The sequence below is a fragment of the Gadus macrocephalus genome, chromosome 7, assembly GCF_031168955.1.
Source record: "Gadus macrocephalus chromosome 7, ASM3116895v1".
Classification (NCBI taxonomy): domain Eukaryota; kingdom Metazoa; phylum Chordata; class Actinopteri; order Gadiformes; family Gadidae; genus Gadus; species Gadus macrocephalus.
The window spans coordinates 19,778,422-19,791,429 of record NC_082388.1 but is presented as its reverse complement, the minus strand read 5'-3'; the positions used below and the strand labels follow the sequence as shown (position 1 = coordinate 19,791,429).

At 45.2% G+C, this 13,008-nt stretch overlaps 1 protein-coding gene across 2 annotated transcripts; it reads right to left on the bottom strand.

The window, feature by feature from the left end:
- Window positions 1-34: 34 nt before the first annotated feature.
- On the bottom strand, window positions 35-7,910 carry samsn1b (SAM domain, SH3 domain and nuclear localisation signals 1b). Of its 2 annotated transcripts, none has more exons than XM_060057238.1 (12): window positions 7,711-7,910; window positions 6,425-6,562; window positions 6,031-6,071; window positions 5,850-5,884; window positions 5,637-5,707; window positions 4,589-4,721; window positions 4,032-4,504; window positions 2,175-2,304; window positions 1,473-1,624; window positions 989-1,189; window positions 592-742; window positions 35-240 (listed from the first exon to the last, which is right to left on the bottom strand). In XM_060057238.1, the coding sequence occupies exons 1-12, from the start codon at window positions 7,732-7,734 to the stop codon at window positions 56-58; spliced, it is 1,734 nt and encodes a 577-aa protein (XP_059913221.1). In that variant the 5' UTR covers window positions 7,735-7,910; the 3' UTR covers window positions 35-55. The 2 variants fall into 2 exon arrangements, with proteins under 2 accessions (XP_059913221.1, XP_059913222.1); XM_060057239.1 differs by having other exon boundaries at window positions 4,595-4,721; window positions 7,711-7,909.
- Between the last annotated feature and the right edge of the window lie 5,098 nt (window positions 7,911-13,008).

The window sequence follows — 13,008 nt, the reverse complement described above, 5'->3', positions numbered from 1 at the left end:
AAAGACATAATGAAAACAGCATACTGCCTTATGCATCTACAAAGCATAGTTTATTTCACACCGCTGATATCTGATCCAGTGTTGGAGAAGAAATGTTGAGGAAGTTTATCTCCGAGTCGTCTCTGCCGTTATCAGAGCAGTCTGAAGGCATGTGGCATCCAGAGTCCCGGGGCCGGGACTCTACATCCACCATGCTCCTCTCACTGGGGGTCTCAGAACCCTGGTGCCGTTCCCGACCACCTGTCAGGACGACAACAGAACACATGTGTTCCTGTGTGCTGTCAATGCGGACAATAACTGAGCATGCTCTTGTATTGACCCTGGTTTGATTGCGACGTGTCGCCCTATGCTGGGTGTCATTCCCTCTGCCTTTCAACCTGTTTTCCCGGCCAGATTGTATCTTGCAGATCCCAGATTGTCTCTACCTGGGCCCAGCTACAGCATCCGCTATAGGGAGTAAACCCTGTCCTTGTTAGTCGATCCCTAGACGGCATCACTGCCTTCACATCCCATATCCGACCTGTACAAACAGACTAATTGAGTCTTCCAGTCGGTTTTCTTCCAGTGAGTGTGATTTCTACCATGACTCACGTTGTGGTTCTTGTAGCGACTCTGCGGCGGCGAGCAACCGACGTCTGTTATCTGGACAGATCTCGTTCAGCGAGGCCGGGTGGCGATCTCTCAGCCTCGCCAGGTCCTCTACCTCTTGGTGACCATGGAGACGAAGGATGCTGCTGCACTCCTGTTCCAACAAAAACAAAAACAACTTAAGAGAAATTCTATAGAACTAATTCTATTCATGCCCAATAGCGATCTAGGTGGGCGTCCTTGGAAGGATGGTTGCAAAGCACCAAAGTGCGACAGTGTCATCCTCACCTGGGGGTCACTATTGAAAGCACCGTCTGCTAAATGAATAAAGGTGAAGGTAAACAATAATGATCCTTCAGTACTAGTACTACAACTGGCCTCTATTATTCGTGAGACCTACCCCTAAGCTGTGCTGCTTCAGCAGCTCCTCCAGACTGTCCGGTCTGGGTTTGGAGCCCGGTCTATGGCTCAGGCACTTCTCGGACCCCCTGTCCTCCAGGATGTCCACGTAGACAAACTTGAAGCTTCCTGTATTGCCGTTCAACATTCCTCTCCATATGCCCATGGTGGGTTTGGCAATCACGTCGATCACATCTCCAACCTGAGCGAGGGGAACAGAGGTGTTGTCAGAGGGCTTGTTGGTGGCCTCAAAACACTTTCACATGTTGAATTATATCCCCATCCTACTTGCTCATTGTTATGTTGGCTCAGTTCATGAGCCATCACGAGCCCTTTCTTAAAACCGACCCTCTTGTGACATCACACATGGGAGGGTTGTACGATTGATGGATCACCCTACCAGTTACTGGGACAGTCCACTTGGGTAGGCGGAACCATTAGCTTGCATTCAGATCCAAAGACATTTCGGTGGGCGGAAGGCTTACCTTGAGCCTCAGCGACTCCATGTCATACGGACTGGGCACGAAGTCGGTGTGGACCCTGGCTCGGGCGCAGAAGCGCGCCGGGTGAAGCAGGTCCTCCTCGGTTCTCAGACTGTTTCTGTTGCTGGAGCAGATGGAGCCGCTGGTGACGCCGCCTGGTGAAGGAACACATTGGACCAATACGGATGAGGAAGACTTCAGTGATAACTAAAGGGCCTATTTGACCACCATTTCTGACGATGATTAGCCATTACATTCAATTCCTTTAATTTAACTAATTTCAAAATGTACCCTTTAGTGATATCCCGCGTGGGACTGTCCAGCCATTTGAAGTAGCTTGTTATGGCTAACCAATAGTTTAATAACACTTGGGGGGCCATTTCAGTCAATCAGAAGCAGGCAGTGTATCAGGTATTGTAAGCCAAAACCTTCCTGAGGTTTTAGTTTATTAGTGGGGGTCATATATAATCTACTATTCATTTTGTAATAAAAGTGCCAAATTTGGTACATACATAGCTTCATATATTTAGAAGAAATCTGGATATTGTTTGGCGTTAAGTTAATAGAATCCCTTGTCTGATTGTTAATATTAGGTCCATAAGATGGATAAAGTCCACCTTGTAAGGCCTTACGTTATTAGCATTGATTGGCAGGACTGCTAACTGGCTGTGTGCCTTAAGGCACACGGAGCATGAAGGAGCTTACTGGAAGAGCTTTGTCCACTGTTGAGACTGTCCAGGCTTTCTGACAGGTTACTGGAACGCCTCTGCTGTCCTCCAGGAGACACATGAACCCTGCTGACCTGGTCCTGGCTCCTGGCCCTCCGCTCCCCACTCTGTGTTAAAACAAACCAGATAGGATTATTATACCGTTCTTTCTTTCTTACTTCATTTCTCTATCCTGCCATCACCCAACATCGTGACTCTTCCACTAAGGACATTGGAATTAATATAATGGAATCCGGCCAATCAGAGAGCTGTCTGGGGTGACCTGTTGGATTGCTGTGGTTACCTAGGGTGCCCTGGTTTAAACAAGGACACACACATACTTCCGGGAAACACACATTCTCCTCTAGCCAGCAAAATCCTGAATTAGGATGGATTCTCTTGGCTCCTTTTAGCTGAGGGCCAAAGATTGGTTTGGTGTGTGCTGAACCTCTCCTTATAGCCATCAGTCCCCAATGCCTGCATCCTTGAGCAAAAACAAACACCTATCCATCTTTCTCTTCAATGTAAATTACTTTAAATTACAGCATCTTCACTTGACATAATTAATAGTAATATAATAATACTAGCCAACATTTGTTAGCCAACTGTCTGATGAAGGCTCTGTGATTCTGAACATTCTACTGCTTCTCATTTCTTCTCTAGGATCTCTTCCTGGCCCCCATCACTGTCCTCTAAACATTTTTGTGGAACAGCCATCATTCCCCTCCTCAGATTGCTACCTATGTCCGGGACTCGACTCTTCACCCGTTTAACAAAACAGAAAGGCCTGTTAACGTTACCCACTGTCACACATTAGGGTCAATTTATTCCTTCATAACTTTGCTTTAACGCATGACTTCCCCTCTGACTTTTACCATGGAGGGGCCATTCCCGGGCCTTATTTGTGCAACGTGGTATCCGAGGGCACCGGATCGTCCCGATCTCAGTGTGTGCCGTGGGAGGAGGGAGTGAAAATGTGCTGCTGAATGGTGACAGATGGGTGCAGTATAGCGGCCTACTACTGTGTTTATGTCTGCCCCACGTGGAGCAACAACACAAACGCAAACAAGCACAGATGGGAGCGTTAGTTTAGTGTCCCACGCCAGATTTATTTCTGTCGATTTTTTTCCTTGCTTTATTTGTCCTTTTCTGTTTCTTTCTTTCTTTTTCTTTCTTTCTTTCTCACTTATTTATCTCCCTGTTGTAGGTTAGTTCGTTTCTTATATTTGTGTGTTCTTGAGTTAGTATTACGCATCTTGCCGAGTTAAAGAGAAAAAGATGGTGCCAGATTATGGCTGTCGTTGTGATTGTAATTGTTTGGTAATTTCCTCGGCCACCTGTCATCTCCTGGTCTGCTGCAGCACCACAACGCTGTAATTGAACAAGATAATCAGCGTTCCTGTGTAAGCGCCCATCAAGGCGGACAAGACACTGCATTGAAGCAATGAAGCGTTTCTTTCAGGGGCGGGTCGTTAGATTTAATTTTAGCGGTCATCCAGGGCCCAGAATGGACCGGCTGTTACATTAACTCTTGGCTCACCTCCCAACACTGACCAGAGGGCCGTTAGAGAGACTACCCTCGAAGAGCCCTGCTGTGGGGCTGCCATGGTAACGCACTATTGTTTTAAAGGACGGGAACAAGCACAATATGTACCTTTCTAACAAGCTACGTAATTTCAACCTAAATCCCATATTACACCCTGGGTGCATCAGACCATAATAGCACATTATTAGAGTGCCTACATTTTTTTTGATTAAGTGATTAAGTAAAGTTGTAATAGTAAAGTTGTAACTGTTTATCACGACACTTATAACAATAATAATCATAATCAGACAATAGCGCAGCCTAGCTTACAGGGGACTCCGCAGCGTCTTCTTCATCTCTCAGGGACGGAGGAGCCGGTGATGGAGAAGATCCTTTAGCTGCTCGTTGGCTCTTCTGAACGCCTGGTACCCCCTCACTCGGATCCCACTGTGCAATCCTGGACACTAGGGCCCCGTGAAAGACGTAGTCCCAGGGCTCAGGGGGAACTCGGTGTTGTGTTGTGGTGTGGACGGAGGCGGCTGTCCCCGTCTGGGGAGGATCCCCGGGACTCCAGTAGTGACAGGGAGGACCACCTCTCTTCTGCAGTCTCCCTCCTCCATCTCCTTCATCCTCTTCTTGTTCCCGTCTCTCTTCCTCGTCTCCAACCCTACCCTTTTTGTGTTTACCTTGGCTTGGAGGCCGTTGCCCCGGCAATGGAGTAGAGTGTCTCCCGCTCCGTCTGACCAATCCCATGCAAGACATGAGGGGGCTGTCGGCGGACGACGCCGCGGTTTTCTTCAAGTCTTTCAAAGACAAGAAGGACGATTTTAAGTTTTGCACATTTCTTTTGCTATTTTTACTCTAGGTAATTGGCCACAATGACTCACCATCACCCTTTGACTCGTTCTTTCCTCTCCCTGCTTCTCTCTGACTGGCCTTCTTGACAAGTAACAACCGGTGAAATCTTCTTTGCTTTCTGTGTGGTTCCGCTGTCCGAAGATCACGTTCCGCACTCTGTAACTGAGAGAATGAATGATCATTCAAAAAATGATATTTTTAGACAGTGAAATCAAAAAGTGACCGTCCAAGCGTATCCAAACCATTCATTGCAGTTATTATTTGTCATTGGGTTTAAGCATCCAGGTCAATCTAACCCCAACATGTGCCCATATGCCATTACATTAGCACATGAACAAACTGTACACAACACAAATCAAGTGTCCTGGACAGCACTAAACTCATAGAAAGAGGCTTAAAGTGCATAGTCAATCTGATCTGGCTGAGACACACAAACACACGCACAAACACGCACACACACACACACACACACACACACACACACACACGCACGCACGCACACACACACACACACACGCACGCACACGCACACACACACACACACACACACACACACACACACACACACACACACACACACACACACACAGCCTGTCACATTTAGCTCACGTCTACATTTCTTCCTGATCCCTGCAAAGGGCGGCCGGACCAAGAGGCTGCCAGGCTCCTGATTTATTGGGCCTGAAGATGCCATAAAAGAAATGTGACACCGAAAAGAATGTATGATATTAATATTGATCGGATGGATTTTTTTGCCCCTCACACACAACCTGCCAAAGATAAATTAAATGACTCATGTGTTTTGGAAGAAGTTTTAGACCTCGGTCCAACTTTTATTTCTTTAGAACCGATATTGTTAATTTGCTCTTTGGTCTCAGTGGCTAATGACCCAGACTGGAGTGAACTCAAAGTGAGATCTGTATTCAGGGGGTCGACAGGATTCAGTAGACAAGCTGAATCACACTGAGCTCTGGTAGAGTGCTGATGCTACAGAGAGAGGTAGAGAGTTTCTGCGTTGCCATGGAGAAGCTGCTGGTGACGACTCAGAGATAATGAGAATATGATATGGAGTTTTACCTGAGTTGGCAGGTCTCTGTCTGCTCCTCCAGAGACCAGTTCTACAGTGTTATCATCCCCTTCTCCACTGTCTGAAAGGTTTCAACACAGTCAAGGTGTCATTTGATAGAGCTGACTATCAGATTTTGAAAATTCAATCCAAATATGATACTGTGTGTTGTCTTCCAAACAAAATCAAATCATCGTGGAATGGCTGAGATGAATTAAACAAACCTTTATGTTCCAAGGCTGAATGTGGATTGTGTGATCTGAAATGATTGACAAATGGTGTGAAATGTCACTTTTAAAATAATAAAATGTTCCATTCAATTATGAACGCAAGGCCACAAGAAGTGCATTAGTGGGCATTAGTAATTATTATTCTAAATCAACATTTCAGTGTCTCTTCTCATACCTTCTGTTCTGTATTTTTTGTTTGGCTGGAGAGAGATGAATCTGGGATACATCATTGAAACAACGGGAGGAAGGGAGGAAGGAAGCAAGCAGGAAAATAAGTCAGGAAGGAAAGAAAAGGAAAGGAGATTTGATCGTACATTTGACCAGTTCGTCCTCTCAAGAAGGCTTCAGAATAGAGGTGACGTTGTGGGTTAACAATAATAAATAATCAAATATCAAACCTTTGCTTGATCATTTAAATAAATAAAATGTTTTGTGATACTATTGTAATACAATATTATAACATAACCTGTGTACAATATAACAATATAACACTGATCTTTTTCCACATCATACTTGACTCCCACAGTGCAGTGTGGGTACACAGCCTCTTGTGAAGAGAGCTAACTTACAGAGCTGATGCATGGGTCCGATCCGCCCCAGTCTGGTGTCCGCCTCAGCACGGCAGGGCTGTAGCTAGACCCGGGGAGGACTCCCCGGATGCACTGGTTGTGGTATGGAGGCTCATAGATGTTGTCTGTGGAGCCATCCTGTACAACAAGGAATCAACAAGGATTTCAAAGTTGAAACCTCGGTTTGCATCACTGGACCTTTATAAAATACGTAATATATTAATCTTTCAGCGTGGCTTGGAATTAATGAGTTATGTAACTACAAGGCCTATACAGTGATGTAATTATCTAACTCAGTGAACCATGGCGAATCCAACATTCATAATCAATGCTTTGAGATGTGATTCAGGCTTCAGGCATCAGTTAGAGAAAACCGGTCAGACACTTCAAGGTGGGACGGCTGGTCGCGTGAGACTGCAACCGGGCTACTTGGTAAGCTGCTAAACCCCCAGCCTCCCATCTCCCGGACACGCTGCACATTGTCAACACACAGCCTGTGTGTTTTCAGATGACCTCCTTCTCATTCATAGGGCACTGGCCTCCCTTTGTTGTTCTCTGGCCAAGCCACGTGCTTTCTTACTAAAGGCAACATACCAGGAGAAACCGATACAAATCCAACATCACACATTTCTTATTTCCTGTACGATATCTACTCTAAAAACGATTGGGGGGAGGGAATTCATCAAAACATCAGCAACAAATAAAAATAATAGACCACTGATTAGGAATGTGGTTACGAAGCATTCAACCACAACATGGTTTGATGCATAATGATGGATAGCATTTGAGTAAATAAACTAATAATTACGGAATACATTCTCAACGCCATATTGATTAATTTGATCCAAAGGAGATAAACAAACTAACAACAAAATTGCTTTGGTTTCTAATGGGATTTTACTCAGCAAAGGAAAGCCCTTTAGCAACACAGCTTTCCATGACCCTAAATAGGTACCACTATGTTAAACTAGTGATTACCAGAGCCTGTTAAGTCAATGTCCAGCACATCATGTGTCTGCACAGTTGATTATGGAGATGTACTTTCACTCAGTAATGAATGTAGCAAAGGGATTCTTATGGAGATAAAAGATAAAATATTCTGTTTCTATTTCTAATTTCCCACCAGAACCTACATACTGTTTCACCATTAATAAAATCATCAGATCTATTCTCCATTCTATAACATTGGAAATCCCAAAGCTGTTTCTTTGGCTTAAACAAACAAACAAGCAAGACAAATAGAGCTGGGAAGTGGAAAGCATTAAAAATCAGAGCTAGGATCCTACCAGCGTGAAGCAGAAGAGGTTCATGCCTGAAGCCCAGTGCCCGTCGTTGTGGTTGTTGTTGTCGCCAGACCACGACCAACAGAGCAGCCGAATGGCGCGGCCTCTGCGATAGACAACAAACACACTTTCACCCACCCACTGGAGGCTCACACAAAGACCCACACACCCTCACACCCTGCTGCCGCACGCGCAGCCCCCCTCCCCTTACTCCCTCTACCACCCAGTGGCTTAATCCTGGTTCGAAATCCCTTGCATAATCCAATAGATGAGGTAGAAGACAGAGCAGAGCAGAGGGCCAGGCCACCCCATAATATCACTCTTTAACACGCAGTGCAGACAATGGGCCCAACAAGGCAGGGACACGCATGCTCCTGCTTTATTAACTGTGTACATAGAATGAACTCAATACAGAGACAGAGGGGCTGGTAGAGACTCATTAAAGGAGGCAAGTGGCTAAAGTCTTTGGTCATATATTGCAAAAATAAAATAATATATGAGTAATAACACACAAATACAACAATTGGCCGAGTCATCTTTGAACATGGGCTTTTGAACAAACTTAATCTCTGTATTTGTGTAATGTTTTGGATTTGATGAGGAAATATTTGTCATTATTAGGAGGCATTGCTGTGTTTGAAAGTGCCAAAACGTTCCTCATGAGAGATAAGGCCATGTTTTTCCACATCTTGTATAAGAAATGCTGTGGCTGATAATTTTTGTTTTTATTATTAGCATAGGTTACAGTATATTTTAGTCGCTTTATCCCTATTAAAATTTGTAAAATATTGGGAATTGTGAAATATCTCAACGACGGTAGTACCAAGGTACAACATGGCTCAACATTTATTTCAGGCTCTAGGCTACATTATTTGATATGCTATGCTCTGAAGGTATTTCCTGGATTTCCCTGTTGAATTGGGTCAGTTTTGAGAGATTTAGGCCAAAAGCCTGTCTCTGATGTCACTGAAAAAGGGTATTCATACGGCATGCAGCCCAGGGCTCGCCAAAATATGCGACAATTGCATAATTAAATCTTTTCATATTTTATTTGTTGGTTTGCCTTGTTGTTTGTGTTTGATTAATTATTTGTTATTGTTTTTTGTTCACTGACAGTGAAAGTAAAGTAAGTAAATAATCGTCTTGTTAAAAAAAAACACGTTTGGGCAGTGTCCTCTACTGGATGAATAAAGACGCTACACTTCCCAAAACGTCCTCAATTAATAGGCCTATAAGTTGTGTTTCTCGGTTGTTTAAAGATCTCCAGGTGAATCCCTTTATTGCCTCCTAGGCTAAAAATAATACCGCCCGAATGTAATCTCCTATGGACCTAATATAAATGCCATCATGGTTTGTTTGAAATAACCCCACTCAATAACATTGACAAGAGGGTTTTGTAAAAGGCCTTTAGTTGACTCTAATTTAGCCATTTATAAGATCTGTGGCTCGTATTTCAGAGTATTTTTTAACTATGTGTATTTACAATACTGGTAAGGGGGATGGGGAATCCTGCACTCATACTTATTAATAGAGGGATGGCTATTTTATTACAGTACTCAAGATGGCAGTGTCTCACCTAACTAACTGCGTCTGGAGTCTGGACCCGTCGACTCTTTTGGAGATGTCTTCACGTCCACATCACACGTTCAGTTTGTTAGTGGGCATACCGTAAAATAACCTCACTTAGATATGACCTTCCCTCCCTGAAAACTCGACTTGCCAAGTCATCAAATCATGTAGTACATTTTTATGCAACCTCATTTAAAATCCCTAATATAATACGTTTAATGCCCGGTGACTGCTTGGAAATATAGCAACCTGGGGATCGTTGTCTTTATATTCCTTTGGAAAGACTAATCTGAGATAGGGATCCGGAGCTAACAAGCACAAGGCAAGGTTATTATTCCTCTTGTGGGTGGCGTTTTGCGAAAATAACACATAAGATGCATTTGGTATGTGGGCTGGCCTGTCTATTATTGGTAAGCATTGGCCTTGCATTAAGATAGTCTATCCATCTATGGCATGCAATGCCGCTGGGGCTAAATAAAAAAAAATAAAATAGGGATTCGACGCATGGCGCGTCGGAGGAGTGATCGGACTCTTGTATGAGGCCGAGTCTTTGGCAACAACATGAGAACAACAGTCATTATTTACTCCGACGTGTTCATCAGAACCGGGGGTTCCGGTCAGCACCTATGACCCCGCACGCCCACCTCCTCTGGTCTGCCCGGCATTCCTGCGGCCACCTCTGACCCCGGTTCTCGCCCAATCTGAGCCCCAGAGGTGATGACCTTTTCGACGTTTGACACTGCAGAGTCAAAAAGTGAAACAGTTTTTCCCCTTGGAATGAGTGACCTCTCATACCCTTCCCCCCCTCCCCCTTCTCGTCCAGCAGAGGTATGTGAGCACTTTGACCCCGGTCGACCTTTCATTAGCGCTTCCTTTTATTACACTGCCCCTCTCGTCCCGATTGCTTCGTCAGCATGTCATGGCGGGTGGTTAGCTTGAAAGAGAGAGGGGGTGGAGGGGGTTGGAAATAAAGACGCGCGAGAGAGGAGAGAAAGGCGAGGGAAAGGTAGAAGAAAACGAGGCAGAGAGACAGTAAAACTGAAGACGATAGAGAAAGGACGTAAAAATAACGGGGCTAGGAAGAGGAAGATAGGGGAGGATGTAATAAGGGAAGAGATAGCGCGGAGGGGAAGATAGATTGGCAGCATCTGCTGCGTTGACTAAAATGTCACCTTTAAATGGCTTCCCTGTCCTTGATGCTGGACCGTATCTGATCCCGGTTCTCCTTGGGAGTTGTAGTCCTGTCAGTCCTGCCGCTTTATGTAAGAGCCACACACACACATAGGCGAACGTGCGCGCACACGCACACACGCGCTATCCAGCCTATATATCCTAGATAAGCGTTATGCAAATGTAGGATTTTACTTATGGGAGTTCTGGTGAAATTGACCATTTATATGTTACGCTAAAGGTCACTTTGATATGGATGAATAAAATTGCATTTAGTTGGGCGTAGTCAGTATCAAGGACTTATTAGCTGATAGCTATTTGTCTGCATTTTGTCGTGCTTTCATTTTTTACTTAACTTTTGTGCGAACTATTCAGAAACAGACTTTATAGTTTAGCTTTTCATATAACAACCCCCTAATAGCTAAGCCTTCTAATTTGAGTATATAAATCCAAATTGTGTGTGTGTGTATTCACCCAAACATAATCATGAAGTAGTATTCAATAGTGGATGCCATTGGGGCAGAGAGCATTGCCTTCCCTGGCTGGATGTCATCGGTACACCTTAAATGTCACTCTGTGTAAAAGCAGACCACTCCATACTGGGCCTTGTCCCCAGGGCCACGATCACCCTTCAACCTTACAATAATCCAGCACAAGAGACTGGGGCCAAACCTGGACTCAGACAAGGATCTCTGGGTCTCTAAAGGCTATCGCGTGCGTTCTGTTACATAATATATTGTGTCACTGTAGGTCGTTCGACTCAGTGATACTGACAATGGGAACATATAATGAGCTTCCCCAATAAGGCAAGAGTTTGGTTGTGTGTGTGCGTGTGTTTTGTGTGTGTGTGTGTGGTTTTGTGTGTGTGGTTTTGTGTGTGTGTGTGCGTGTGTGCGTGTGTGCGTGTGTGTGTACGTGTGTGCGTGCGCGTGTGTGTGTGTGTGTGCGCGGGCGTGTGTGTGTGAGTGTATGTGCGCAAGATGGCCCCAAAGAGTGCTACAAAGATAACCTAGGGGATTCTTAAAGAGCGATTGATTTGACCTGAAGAGCTGGGAACCCCGAGCTCAGGACAGCCTGCGTGGAGTAGAGAGGTCCAGGAAGCTTTAGTCCTCTGTGAGGGCGGGAGATCCTCCTGGGCTACATTGAAGACGCAGCAGCGCAAATCTGCCAACAGGGAACTTGTGGCTGCGCCTAACAGATCTACCTCCTCCCTGACCGTGTGCCACAGAGAAGAATTCCACGCTTAGAAAGGTCTGTGTGTGTGTGTGTGTGTGTGTGTGTGTGTGTGTGTGTGTGTGTGTGTGTGTGTGTGTGTGTGTGTGTGTGCGTGCGTGCGTGCGTGCGTGCGTGCGTGCGTGCGTGCGTGCGTGCGTGCGTGCGTGCGTGCGTGCGTGCGTGCGTGCGTGCGTGCGTGTGTGTGTGCGTGCGCACATCTGCCTGCATGGGAGTGTGTGTGAGTGGCACACGTGCGAGTTGCACTGTGTGCTTGCTATGTTTTTCTCTCTCCTGGCCCTGGGGTGACCTTTACCCTCACATGACCTAGGGGGGCAGGGGTCAGCCTTTCATTCCCACCGGTGTGGTCACAGCCCAACTAATTACCCACACGGTGACTGGGAATGCCATTAAAAGGATTATAGGGCCAGGAAGACAAAGCACTGTAATAATGGTGTTCTGTTGGCAACAAACCATTTCTATAGCAGCCCATTCGTTCACTGCTCCTTAAAATGAGACTGTAGTCATTATGTGTGTGTGACCGAGGCACAGAGGAAGATTCAGGTGTGCACGCAGGTTTTTAAAACCCTGCGTCTCGAAAAGTCTCCTTCAGTACAGGATGCAAATACAAAAGCACTTAGCCATTGTAAGTTAAATAATATAGGCTGACAAAGTTTACGGGACAAAGACGAAGCTGAATTAGTTGTTTTTTTAGCACAGCAGTCCCTGCGACTGCTGAATATGTAGCCGTGAACTGAAGCGATTGGCACCATTTTCACAGTCGCACTGACACTCCTAGGTGTTCATATGGCGCTCCCATTGGCTGTCGCCACGCAACCTAGCTGCTACTATCAAAGGGTTGATAATGAAACACTTGCTTATACTGCCGTCTAAAAATATGACATGATATGAAAGTGATGTCAAAAATCAAACAGATTAACGCAAAAAAAGAATCCAAGTTTGACCTATTTCTGTCCCACTGTTGGCTTGTTTTGGAATGATCAAAAAGAAAAAAGAAAATCTATTTCCCCAGGCACATAAATATCTACAAAGCCTTCTTCAGTCACAAAGAGGCTGTCACTGTGGAAACTGGGGGAGAAATTAGGACTCCTGTACGAGAATGTAGTACAGCACTCTGTTGTACCCTGTTTCAGAGAGAAAGAGGGTAGGGATGAACGCTGTGCCAATACTACAACTGCAGTCCAGTTGTAATTCCCACAATTCCTGTGCCGGGCCTGCGATCGTATGGTTCCAGATGACGGACATTTGCATTGCAAACATGGGTGTGATCTGCTCATGGGATAGCACAGTATACCCGTTTTCAGGCCAGCAATTATGCATTCTCCTGCT

Bases quoted from the DNA above. Each gene is read 5' to 3' on its own strand.
- samsn1b (XM_060057238.1), bottom strand. From the start codon at position 7,734: ATGAACCTCTTCTGCTTCACGCTG. The intron at 6,563-7,710 runs GTAGGATCCTAG...CTTGTTGTACAG, and splicing joins ACCTCTTCTGCTTCACGCTG to GATGGCTCCACAGACAACAT. The intron at 1,625-2,174 runs GTAAGCTCCTTC...TTCCTTCACCAG, and splicing joins CAGTGGACAAAGCTCTTCCA to GCGGCGTCACCAGCGGCTCC.